Here is a 12,969-nt window from a genome sequence, read left to right on the forward strand (position 1 = left end):
GCTGTCTCTGTATTAGAAATGTACTTACTTGGCAAGGTAACTCAGGATGGCAGTGTGTAAGCCATAATGAAACACTGAGAGCAGCACAGGAGGCAATAAATGCCAGCACAAAACATCCAGACAACCTCCAGCTGTTCATCATGACGATTTTCTCTTTTACCATATAAACTTTGCTTATATTTCTTATTAACCTGAATCTGGGGAAGACAGGGAGTTTTTCAACTTGACTCCAGTTTCTGTTCTAGAGATTCTTTCTGTTAATTACCAATGATTTCAGGGATCAGACATGTTTACATTAAATTGCTGGTTCAGAATCACAGCCTCAGTGCCATATAATTAATTGATGAATTAATTAATGTCACACTATCAGACATACTGGGCATCTTTGCATCTGCAGCACTTGGGGTTAGAGTTGGGGAAACTGAAACTCGAGGATCTTGGTGTTGGAAATCACACCTGGTAGGTCAGGGAGAGAGGAATGATGTGCTCTGTGTTACAGTCTTCCCAGTCACTGGAAAATTCATTCAGTCCCAAATTGCAGGTGGTCAAAAGCAGGGTGGCAGAGAAGCAGGTGGAGGCTGATTGCAACCTGGAAAGGGATCAACCCTCCATTACACATCCCTGCATCCAGAGGGATGCTGGGGATGGATGCAGGGTCTCATGAGCCACCTAAACAGGAGCACAATGGCTGTGGAGGCAGTGGGGGAGACAACCTATCTCCTTTGGAGACTTTGCAGCCTGTCAGCACCAAGGGGAGGATGCTCAGATCAGGCAGGGCAGGTGAGGAAATGAAGTGGAGGAAGCCTGATAGGAAGGCCTGGCAAGCAGAGCTTGGAAGTCTGCAGGAGCATCTACTTGTATAATAGATACCAACCTTATAATACTCAGCCCTTGGCCTTAGCTCTCCATCCCACCTCTCCAAGATCCTAGAGGGAGTTTTGCACAGATCCCCCAGCAGCCCATTTTGCCACCCCCAGGATTTCAGGACAGGGGATTTTCAGAGGGTCTTTTTAGCAAAACAAAATGGCACCTGTGCATACACAGAAACTGAGGCAGGAAGTCTCAGGACAGCGAGGGGAAGGATCCAAGTTGTTTTTCTGGGACCTTGTCTTGCAAATGGTAAACCACAGTCTGAGGCAAAGATCTGCAAGTGGAACCCCTCCCATGCCTGCTGCTCACCAAGTCTGCTGCATTCCTTCTGCTTCTCTGCAGTATCAGAAGTGGGGCCACTAGCCCCACCTAAGCTAGAGAGGGAAGGAAGGAAGGAATTGCCTTTGCTTTGTCCCTTCTTTGTGCACATTTTCCTTTGCCATGTCTGCAGAGTGACCCTTGCCACTCTCACGGCCTCGCTCATCCATTTTTCACGTCTTTCCTTTGGTGCTCTGCCTGTACTCACTCACTCTCCATAAAGTTTCATTCCCCCAACTCTCTGCTACAGGCTGCACATCTGCAACAAAAATGTCAGACCAAATGAAGAAAGGTAAGATCAGGAGGCGAGGCTGGCCTCAGCTGCTCCTGGGGGTCCCATTCTCGCCAGAGTTTTCAGGTTCTTCTGGCTCATTAAGCAAACCTGAGTGAGAAGGGGCATTCAGCTACTGCTCTACCTGCTGTCACCAGGGTGCTATCCTTCAAAAGAACACCTCCTCAAGGACAGCACTGCCACTGCTGATGAATTTAACTAAAAAAATAATCAGGCTCTAAGAAGGCACTGGGAACCATTTTCCCTTTCTTCTGCTCTTAGTAACAGCAAAAGGTGCAAACACCATCAACAATTTTTGTCTGGATTCTGAAGAATCCTGTGGTTTTTTCTACCAGCTCCCTGTCTCTTCATTAAGGCACCCAGATGGTGAGAGAGAGAAGAGGGCAGGATACAGCACAGACACTGCTTGCATGCTGCACAGTCCTTTCCCACCCCAATGCAGTGACTGAAAATACCAGGACCTGCTCTCAGCAGCTGAAGAGCAAGACTGCTGCAGGACCCCTTCTACCACTCCTGAACCTGGAGCAGGCAGCAGAGCACCTGTGGCAGACACATTGATGAGTTTCTGCTGCACTGAGACACGTTTGCAAGCGTAAAAGGGTGCTTCCTTGCTTTAACTCTGTTTGATTTGGATCCTCTGGCAAATTATTTAATGAAGCAATATAGAATTGCTATTACAGGGTAACCTTCAGCACAGGCTGGAGACATGCAGGTGCAAAGGCCTGAAAGCACCTGCAAAGAGAAATGTGCCAATTTCCAAGTTGTGAAAGCCAACCAGCAGAGTGCCACCCATGCCCAGACTGGCTGCTGCACCTCCTCAGCTCCCATGGGACAGGCACAAAGTCAATCACAGCATTTACAGGAACAGCCTCAGGTAGTTTCCTGAGCAGAGGAGAAAAGGATGTTGGTTTTCTGTAGACTGGTGACATTGGTGACCTGTAACTGCCTGATTCTGGTATCTGAGAGGGTGTCAGGTCTCACAAGATTTTTTCCCCAGCATCAAACTCTTATGTTGTGTATTCTGCTCTCATTGTCTTGTAAGAGCACAACTGGGGTCTCACATCTCCATCTTTTGCACATTTCCACTACACCTGCACCTATCTTGCTCTTGTGCTCCATCAGGTCTGTTTGAAACAAAGCAACAAAAGTCATATGAGGAGTGAAGGAGAGCATGAGTCTGTGAATACATGAAGTCTTACTCTGCAGGAAAGTAAACTAAATAAATGAACCAACTTTTTGCCATGAATATCTCGGGTACAAAGTGATGTCACTGAAGGAAAACTGTCATCTCCCACGGTGTCCTTGGCTGACATGGTGGTTCCAGGGCAAGGTACACAAAGTCTATGTAGTGACAGATGCCACTGAATGTTGTTTTGGATGCTGCAACTACTTTCAGCTCTATCAAGGAGAGTTAAATTTCTTCTGTGCTGCAAGGAGATGATGATACAGGGCTACCACTTCCAACAAGAGAGTAAAGCTCATTAGAAATCCATGTTTTTGCAGTCCTTCACCCCTCTTGTACCTGTGTACACTCTTCACTGTAGCGCTGCTCCACGTAGGGAAAACTCACAAATATCCATTTGAATACCTCAGGATCAGTCTTCTTGAGAGTGCCTTCAAGAAGAAGGCACTCTCAAGAAGACTCACTGTTTGCATTTTCTTCAGCTTTACTAAATTGCTTCTGAAAATGTCTAAACCATAAAATAGCTGGCAAAAATAAACTTCTCAAGGAGCTATGGGGGTTAACATATTAATTTATTCAAATGAGAGGTACTGAAATATTTTGCTCACTTTGCCTTGAGAAACAACATGTGGCAGTGGTTGGGTATGGGTGATGGGAGTGTGAGGAGCCTGGATCCTGCAATCAGCTGGCCTTGACCCAGGAAAGTTGCTTTCCATTGTTTGGTTCTCTGCTGGCCCCTTCAGGGGATTCTGTGGGACATGTGGGAGAAGTGAGACACTGAAAGGATAGTAAATTCCTAACTTGGAACCTGACAATGAGGCTGAAACAAGCTCAGGAATCTCATCTTTCTTACCTAGGAAGCTTGAGTTTTCACTTTCAAAAAGGCAACGCTTTCCTCTGCAATGTAAGGCACTACTAACCAGGAGCACAGGGCAACACAGAACTGCCCACTGCACATAGGCATGAGCAACCAAGTGCAGGATTCACAAAGGCCTTGCAGATATCTAGACATGAGTTTGGGTTTTTCTGGACTCATTTTATAATCAGAAGAAGCAAGTACACATAGGACACGATAAACTTCACCCTAGTGTTGGGTATAAAATAGATAAGTCAAACCTAACTTTCAGAAATGAGAAAAATTTTGGTTTAAGACATTTAAATACAGATGTCTACAAGGAAGGGACGAACTGAACCTGATCAGTGGACCCTAGAGCCACTAAAGCCACATTTATATCTGGACAACTTCAACCATTTATGTCTGGAGACATCCCCGCACCTTCAACCACTCTGGCCACATCTGTCCTGACACCATGGGATGTTAGGCATCCAGCACCATTGAGACACCTGTGTCCAAGTGTTTTAATGTAGGCATTTATGTGTCTTCATCTGTTACTAAGTCTGGTTGTCTAAAATAACCATCTAGTGGCACCTTAGATGGAAATATCTCACACACATAGATGACCTGAAGGGTGTGAGATATTTTGGCAGATGTGACAAAGGGTATCACATTAAAATGACCAGAGGCAACTATAAAGAGGTGAAGATAAACTGGGGTTTGAAATTAGGTGGGATGAATCCCATTTTTGGTTCCCACAGCTAGCATAGATATTTGTGTTAGGGTTTTTTCTTGAATTATTGATGTGGGAAAATAGGCCTGTCTACTTATATCCTGTTGGCTAGACAGTCTCAAGAATTCTATGTAGAAATACTCTTCCTGGGGTCAAAATGAGCAAAAGAGTCCCTCAGAGAAGTAGCTTCTCATTTCAATCCCCAAAGCAATAGGCAAGAAAAGAGAAGCCTTTTGCAAATCACTGTAAAAGAACTTTGTGCCACAGATAAAAATTATCCTGACCTTTCTTTGAGCAATGGTGAAATGGGTGTTCACCGTGAGAGGTCATTAGGCAATCACATACAGACATGCAGAGAATATTGGCTCAATGCTTTTATTAGCAAAAATTCCTACTGTCTGCTTCACTAAACTCTTACCTTTCATGTACTCTGCACCGCTGCTTTGGTATTCACGACGAAGAGATGTGTGATGTCTCATGTCCCTGAATACTCCCCAGGAGGAGCAGGCAGGTTTAAAGCTTGGCTTCTGGATCTGACAATGCTTTTCTTTTTGCTCACCTACTCCTCAGACCATCATCTCTGAGTGGTCACAGTCAAAGGGCTGCCCTGCTGTGCACAGAGAAAGAGGGGAAAATAGTCATGTTACTGACTGAAAGGTATCCCCTCCCTCTTGTTTAACAATGTGATATTCCCCCACAAACCTGCTTTCCTGCACAACATCTGAAGAAAAGACAGACAAGATCACAAGAAGTTTATCTCTTTTCCCCATTCCACACACCACTGTTGGGTATGCAGATCAGTGAGACACAAAGCTCTGCAGGAGTCAAGAGTAGAGGCAGGGCTGCAAATGCTGACAGGTCAGAGTCTTTCTGCAGCTGGGAGCAATGGGTGTAGGGGAGGGAAGGGGAATATCATTCAGCTGCTGAGGAACAGGCACATTTTCTACTTGACTGCACTCCTGAATGTTTCTTTGGCTAACAGCAGGAATTGTTTGTTCCTTCCCTATGTGTCATCCCTGTGCCTGTCCAGGCACAGGTTTGCATGAGACCTGGTATAAACCAAGTTTAAATGATCGTCCTGTGGAATTAGCAGTATAAAATTTAATGGGGTATTTTTACCTTCAGTCCTTGCAGTTACTGGAGCGCAGCTTAAAAGCTGCATTTATTGCAGACATTTATTTTTATTAAGAATGGATCTTTGCAGTCCATCAAAAACACTCATCTTGGGAGGAAGTGCACTGTAGCTCCCTCTGCTCTCCGCTGAGGGAGCTTCCAGCACAGTGATCTGCATTGCTAATTGCACAGCACACGCACCAACACGTGGTGCAAGGTGTGCATGGTGCAAAGCATGGGCTGTGAGAAACACCCTACAGCTCAGCAGTGCTGGCCTTGGGAATGTTTTCTCCCCAGCCCTGGCATCCCATGGGGCAGACTGCTGTGCCCCTCAGGATCCTCTGAAGTTACAGCTGAACCTCTGCTGCCCCAAGGGATGAGATTTCATCCTTCCTGCAGTGCTTGCCAAGGTGTCAAGGTGGGGAGAGGTGTTTCCCTGCTGCCTCCTCTCTGGGACCTGATGTGGAAGGCAGGGTTAGAAATTGTATTTCCAAATGGCACTGTTTGAGAGACAGGTCAGGAGAGGTTACCCTGTGCCTAGCCCTGCATTAAGTGATGAGAAGCCATAAATGCAGTTTCCTGCTGTTATTTTTAAACTAAGAATACAAAAGTGATAGACCCAGGTCAGACTGAAGCTGCACCATCCTTGGGCATCCAAAAGCTTTGGAAAAGTACAAGGACAGGGCAAACATACACTGATTTCCCTCCCAGGGCGTTCTCCCAAGCTATTTGTACTAGAGTGCTTTCCTGAACTGAGGAGATGCCTTTGTTAGTAGCCTGTAATTTGCTTCCTTGAATTTGCCCTTGCATTTCATCAAACTCTCATGACTTGCCTTGAACTCACCAATCTTTCCAGCACTGAGCTGTGGGTCAAGCCCAGGCTGTGGCAGCAGTCAGAGCTGGCCCAGGAAAGTCATTCCAAGGTAACACCCTGACTTTGCTGGGGGGCAGGCAGGCAAGCCCCGGTGTCCCTCTGACCTCTTTGGCCAACCTGCAATTTGACTGTGTGTTTTTCCAGCCTACCCAAGAGCTTCCTCCTGGCTGTCAGGGAAGCTCTTGCTGTGACCCCTCACTGTCAGGCAGGAGCAGTTTTCGTGTGTCTGCTGCCCTTCCCTGCTGCTGGGGAGCACCTTTGCCTCACAGGATCTGCAGCAGTGTGACAATAAATGCCACCAAAAGCACTCACATTTCCCTCAGCACACAAGAAAGGAGAATCAAGTCACGGTTGGGCTTGTAATAAAATGTAATTACAACAGCTTGGATGCTGAAGTTGACAATGACTTTGCTGTATCAAATCAAGTTGGTTACACTGAGATCCTGTTGTGCACAGTTCATCTGGGTCTTGTGTGTCAGCTCCTCACATGTGGTGAGGAGCTCTAAGAGGTTTTGCCAAAGCACAGTGTCACGAGTATTGGGGGGGGCAGAAAAAGCACAAAAATCTGTGATTGTAAAAATTTATTGTGTCTCCTGACCACCACACATTTACTACTTCAGCAGTTGCAAAAGAAAGCAACATTTTCGACAAAGAAGTGCTCTGAATCAGTACCTCTTGTTTTTGGGGTTGATAACTCAGAGTTTCTGAGGTGCCATCAGCTACTTTTCCCATCAGAGGAGAGCATGAAGCAGACAATGCAGTGTGGTGTCCCCTGCAGGTGCACAGCCTCTCTCTCACAGCCCCATGGCCACCAGTGGTCCCTTCTGCAGGAACCACTCCCTTCCTCAAGCAGGGAGCAAACCTGGGCTGCACTTGTCTTCCTCAGGTTCCACCAAGCTCCTCTGCAAGGTTTTGTTTAAAGCAGACCCAAGTGCAGAGCCTGCAGCACTGGGCTTTCAGTGTGTCTTGGTGCCAAATCCAGGGAAATTGTTGCATTTCCTTTCCCTGCTGAACTGCCTGCCTACGGACAGCCTGTAATGTAAGATCCTGGGAATGTTTTGTTTTGGGAGGTGGAAGAGACACAGAGGGTGTCCCTCAGAAAGCACTACAGGGAGGAAAATGAGCACTGCTGAAGGCAGAAGGAAAGCAGTGATGTTCAGGATAAAACTGGGCCTTTCCATTTAACTCTGGTGTGGCAAGCCTGATGATTTTAACCCTGAAAGGACACTCTCTGCAGTCACATGAGACTTTTCTTTGGTAGAAGTCAGAGCCCCATGGCAGGCTCTCGTGGGGCTCCCAAGCTGGCTGAGCATGCCTGGAGAGCGAGTGCAACCACAGTGCCTGTGGACAATATGGAAAATCAGGCACTGCATGTTTGCTCTGCTCTGATGTTTGACATTTAGTATTTGCTTGAGAGTTTTAGGTAGGTGGGGTTGAAGATTGGAAATGTTATAATCAATCTAGAAGTCCCATCATATACAGTGGATCTATCTGAACAGAGCAGATACCCCTAGCATTATTGAAAACACGCAGGTTTTAAGATATTGCAAATAAATGCATTTACTGGAGGGTAGGGCTGGGAGCTCTCTATTTTTTTATCGTTGTGTAAACTGGATAATATGGATAATACCATAAAAGTGGGTTTCTTTTTGGTTAGTCACACTTACAGAGTTTTAACTAGGCATAACATACCTGCCATTGAAACAAGGAAGCCCCCAGCTGCAGATACTTGTCACCAGAGGCCCCTATCAAGTGGTACCCTTCCCACCATGTGAGTGAGCAATCCCAATTTCATTCCCAGCAACATCAGCTCTGGTCACACTGGGTCCTGAAATTGTGAAATTTGTAGTCTATAGATTTTGTAAAAAATTGTGGTTGTCTGTAGTAATAAACAGATGTTTATTTGCTTTTTTAGAGAATGCTCTTGAACCAGATCTTTAGGTTTTCTCTGAAGCTGAGAGAGCTATGAGCCTGCTCTGTGGAAAAAACCCAGAAAACAGGGAGTCTTCCATTATCACTGGCCTGAGGGAGCACAATTTTGACAACATTAGCCATTGCAAGGTTCATCATAAAAGTTTGAGAATTGCTTGGACCTTTGTGTCTAGCAGTGCATGCACACAGAACTGGGACTACTATTCCGCCCATATGCAGGAAATCAAATGCCTGGACAAAACAATATTTGGAAACATATTGCTACAGCTGGTTTTTTTAAATTAACCTTTGTTCTTAGGTGACACTTACTATAAGCTGTGAAGGATGCTGTATATTCCCTTGGTATTGTTCATATAGCTGTATATTTGTTTTCTTTATTAAAATCTGGGCAGAGGAAAATGGACCAGATTCCACTCCATTACCCCTGCTCAGGTTCAGCAGCTGCATGGAGTTGTGGTGAAGTAACTGTGCTGATGGAGTAGATCCAAAAGCCCACTACAAACATGCATGGTAACAGATGTTATACAATTGCAGAGAGGAAATGTTTGGCAATTACCCTCTAACATGGGTACCTCATGCTGGCAGCCCCATGGCTCAGCCCAGCCTCCCCACGCAGGAGGGCTGTGGGTGTAGAGGAGGGAAGTCCATTCTGGTATTGGCAGTACTTCTGAGGTGAGGTAGGATTTGCAGAACCACAGAATTTGTGAGAAAAATCAGGTTGGCAGGGACTTTAGGAGAACATCTACTCCAAACCCCCTCTGACTGATGGCTGCATGATCAAGCCTTCATCACACTTATCTGCAGGATGCAGAGTCGAGGTGGTATCCCCAAGATTGTGGGATTCACCTCTTGGACATCTGCAATAGAAGCCTCACCAGCTAAGCAACTCCCCCTACTGTACTCAGGATCAGGAGAGGGAAGTGGGAAAGATAAGGGCTTTGTGGTCAGGTGAAGATAAGGCTGTGGTCAGGTGAATCCCACCCAGGGTCATACATCTGTGATGTGTTAATTGCTGTTTTGTGAGCATTGGTAAGAAGGAAAATTACAGCATTGAGAGAACTGCCTTGGGATAAAAAAAACCCAACAAAATAAAATGAAAATTAAATAAAGAGTTTGTTTGCTTTTTTTTTTCTGTCTCCTTAGGGCAGATGAGCCACCCACCGTGCCTGGACCCCAGCCTGGCTGCTGGGGAGATGCAGTCCCCCAGGATGGCAGGGAAGAAGCGAGGGCGACCCCCGCTCCAGCCAGCACCCATCAAAATGGCTGTTCACAACCTCTTCTCTGCACCAGCTGGTGCTCTGCCAGGCATGAAGATCCCAAAGAAGAGAGGGAGAAAACCTGGGCACAAGGTAGATGCATGGCTTTCACATTCCTTGTCCACCTCCTGGTGGTCTTCATGAAGTTCTTCTAGAATTTCAGCTGAAATGCAGAAACAGAAGAAAAGTTGTGCAAGTCTGGGCAATGCAAAGAAAAAAATAAACAAAAGAGAAGCTGGGTTCTCTTCTACCTGAGCTGGTGAAAAAAATCACAGAATTGTAGAGTATTCTAAGTTGAAGGAGACCTATCAGAATCATTGAGTCCAACTCCTGGTCCTGCACAGGACACCCCAAGAACCACACCGTGTATATTTTTCCAAAGGTTAAAATTATTTTAATTTGGTGTGTTTGAAAATGTTTTCCATAGTGTTGTGGAAAACATTTTCCACAACACTGTGGGATGGCTGCGCACCTTTGGGGAATGGTTTCTCATCTGGCACTTTCCTCTCTCTCACTAACAGTGATTAGAAATAGAACAAACTGAAGAGAGAAAGAAAGGAATACAGGAGAGTGGAAATACAGCGGGGGGGGGGGGAAGGAAAGGAAAGGAAAAAAGAAAAGAAGAGCATTTGAGAAAAATAAGGTATTTCACTTTATTTATCTGCTCACTGCCCAGCTCTCTGTGCAACCCTGGGGCAAAGGCAGAACTAAAGAAAGCCAGGAGCCCTTAGTGCCTTAAGCCCTTCCGATGCTGCTGCTGGGCTGGGTCTCTCCCACCACACCACTTGCAGTGGGCTGAGCACTGCAGTGGGAGCAGTGCCGCTGTGATGCCTCACACCAGGCAAAAATGGGACTGTGATGCTCAGGGAAGGAGAATTTGTTCTGGGGAGTGAAATTGGGCCACAGCTTAGTAAGGGGTCTTGTGTTCAGCAGATTGCTCTGTTGATCTCTCAGTCTCTGTCCCCAGCCAGCTCGGGGCACTGTGCATGTTTGCCATGCCTGTTCCTTGTTTTGAATGGCACTGGTACAGACATGCAGAGTGCTGCACAAGGAGGGCAAATTGCTGACTCTTGGAAAATCAGAGCTGCTTGGGTTCGTGGTTTCAAGACAGAAAAGTGAATAAAACAATCAGGGTATGCACAAGGCTGACCCAGCCTTCCTGGAGAAGGTCTTGTCCGGGGCGTTGCCTGACTCTTCCATGGATCTCTCCTGGTTCATAGGGAGCAACAAGGTCCCATGCATGGTTCTGCTGGCTGAGCTCTGGACACAGGGATTGTTTGATTGCCGTGAGCCTTGGACTTGAGCCTAATCAAGAGCAGGCTACTCTCATCTTTACCTTTCCCTCCTTTTCACCTCCTGCCAGACCTTCTTCCTCCCATCCCCTAACCTCTGTCCAACAGTAGTCCAAAATAGAGCTCCAAGCTAAGACTGGGGCAAATATTCAAGTGCTTTGTAAAATGTGGGATATGGAAATACTTTTTATTTTTTCACTTCATATCAGGATAAAACTCCAAGATGGAAATATCTGAATTGCTTTACTTGAGGTATTTCTTATATCAAGTTTATTATATATTATATTTATTTATTTCATGTAATTTAGTTATTATCAGTAAAGCTGGGTGACTTGCAGACTCTTCAGATCAAAACCATCCAGTCTGGACAATAATACTTTGGAGATGTGCTGAAATTGGGTCTTTGATGTTCGAGATTGAGTGATTTGCCAAATACCAAAATGACCTTGTATGGAGGGTATTTCAGACCCTGTCCCTTTTGTCCCTGCTTGTCTTGGTGACCCCCACTTCTTGGTCATGCATTTGCATTTGATTTGTAATTTGACCAAAAAAAAAAAAAAAAAAAAAAAAAAAAGCTGTGGAATATGTTCCATTCTATCCCAAATGTACGCACCCACCTGGAAAAAAATCTTTTACAAACCACCATGCACTTAGAAATGGCAGAAGTGGTAGACCTAAATTCCTGGAAGTGCTGCAGTAACACTGTGCTTTGGACCTGCATGGCTGAGCATTTGATTGCTGTGTCCCCCACTTCTTCCAAAGGGACACTTTATCCCTGGCTGGGTACCACACCCTCCTCCTCTTTGTCCCCAGGCACTTAGTGAGGAGGCCAGAGCATCCCTCCTTCGGCACTGGATCTGAGATGAGGTTCCTTCTAGGCCAGCATGGCACATTAAAAGGCATCCTTTTATATCCAATGGCTCAGGTGGATGGGGCTGACACTCAAGATCTGCAGCACCCATGGCACCTGGCCTGGTGCTGTTGATTTGTGCTGTAGGATTTGTACACCAAAGCAACGTTTTCCATGAGGCGTCTTTGTACGCTGTGTGCTCTGCTGAAATGAGCCCCTCTCCATCCAAAGCACTTCCCCAGAGTGAGTCAAAAATTACATTTTTTGATGGGGAACTCTAGCTTGATTTAATTAGCTTGGTAATTGTGTGAGTTTCAGATACCGCAAGACTTAAATGCATTTTAAAAAATTACTCCCTGCCCAAATGGCAGACGACCAAATTCTTTATAGCAGCCAGAGAGCTGAATTGTTACAGAACAGATGGAAAAATACTTCTGAATTTTTAAGAAACTAGGAATTTACAGCCTAGATTGAAATTTATTTTGACCAAGATGTGAATAACAGACATTTTCAATCCCATGCTCTTTATAGACAGGTGACCCATTGCCTGTTTTCGTTGATATTAAAGGAAATATCTGTTTCTTCCTGAAATGACATTTCATCACACTTCATCACCAAGAAAAGTCCTTTCCTTGCTATCCTGTTTATTTTTTCACAGCTTTGGCTATAAAATTTCATCAGCTGTTTTTCCAAAAACTGTTTTGTACCTTACATGGAGCTATTTGCCATAAAATGTTACATTTCCCCAAAATACAATATTCTTTCTGATTGTCTAAATCTCTGGGAAAAAGCCTATTCTGGCAGCCAGAGAGGGAGGTTAGTGGATGGATGGGTTTTGTTTCTCTGGCTGTGAGTGAGAGCAGCCCTGAAGAGCTGCCTGGAAAGGCTGTAGGAGGGAAGGGTTTGTAGCACCCTGCAGGATGTCACCCTGCAGGGTGCTACAAAGAGGACATCCGAGGGACATCGGAGGGACACATGCGTGGAGCAGCACTGCAGCACAGATCATCATCACGTCCCTCCCAGAGGGCAACAAAGCCATGGCACCCTTTGAGCAGTTTGAGGGCAGTTTGTGCCTCTGTGCAACCAGTGCAGCTCCCAGGTGGGGAGGTGGCCCCAGCCCAGATCAGCCAGGTGGGGCGGGCAGTGAGCGTCACACGTGTGGAGTGACAGTTCCATTACGGGGCACAGGTTACCCTGCTGCCCTAGAAGTCAATGCTAATGATGACAAATCAGCAGTCAGGATTTGGATGCATTGGGAATGAGATTGCACAGACAACCTTAAAGTGTCCTGTTTATTCACCTGTCCTGTGATACAGCCTTGGATTTGGAGGTTGTATACCCTCCTGTCAAGGTTACCTGCCTCATTCTCTGTGAAACGCTGATGGGGTGTAGGAGGGAGTGTGCAGACCTGCTCGCATCAT

General features: G+C 45.8%; 2 protein-coding genes across 3 annotated transcripts in view; both read left to right on the top strand.

The window, feature by feature from the left end:
- The window catches only part of SEC63 (SEC63 homolog, protein translocation regulator), a 564,354-nt gene that overhangs the window by 80,843 nt on the left and 470,542 nt on the right, over positions 1 to 12,969 (top strand). The gene's annotated exons all lie outside the window — the stretch shown is intronic.
- Positions 9,329 to 12,969, top strand: part of SCML4 (Scm polycomb group protein like 4) — a 43,286-nt gene continuing 39,645 nt past the window's right edge. The window contains exon 1 of the mRNA XM_009093153.4: positions 9,329 to 9,499. Coding sequence (XP_009091401.3) covers positions 9,344 to 9,499 — 156 coding nt within the window. The 5' untranslated portion in view covers positions 9,329 to 9,343. The remainder of the gene's footprint in view (positions 9,500 to 12,969) is intronic.

The sequence above is a fragment of the Serinus canaria genome, chromosome 3 (assembly GCF_022539315.1).
Source record: "Serinus canaria isolate serCan28SL12 chromosome 3, serCan2020, whole genome shotgun sequence".
Taxonomy (NCBI): Eukaryota; Metazoa; Chordata; class Aves; order Passeriformes; family Fringillidae; genus Serinus; species Serinus canaria.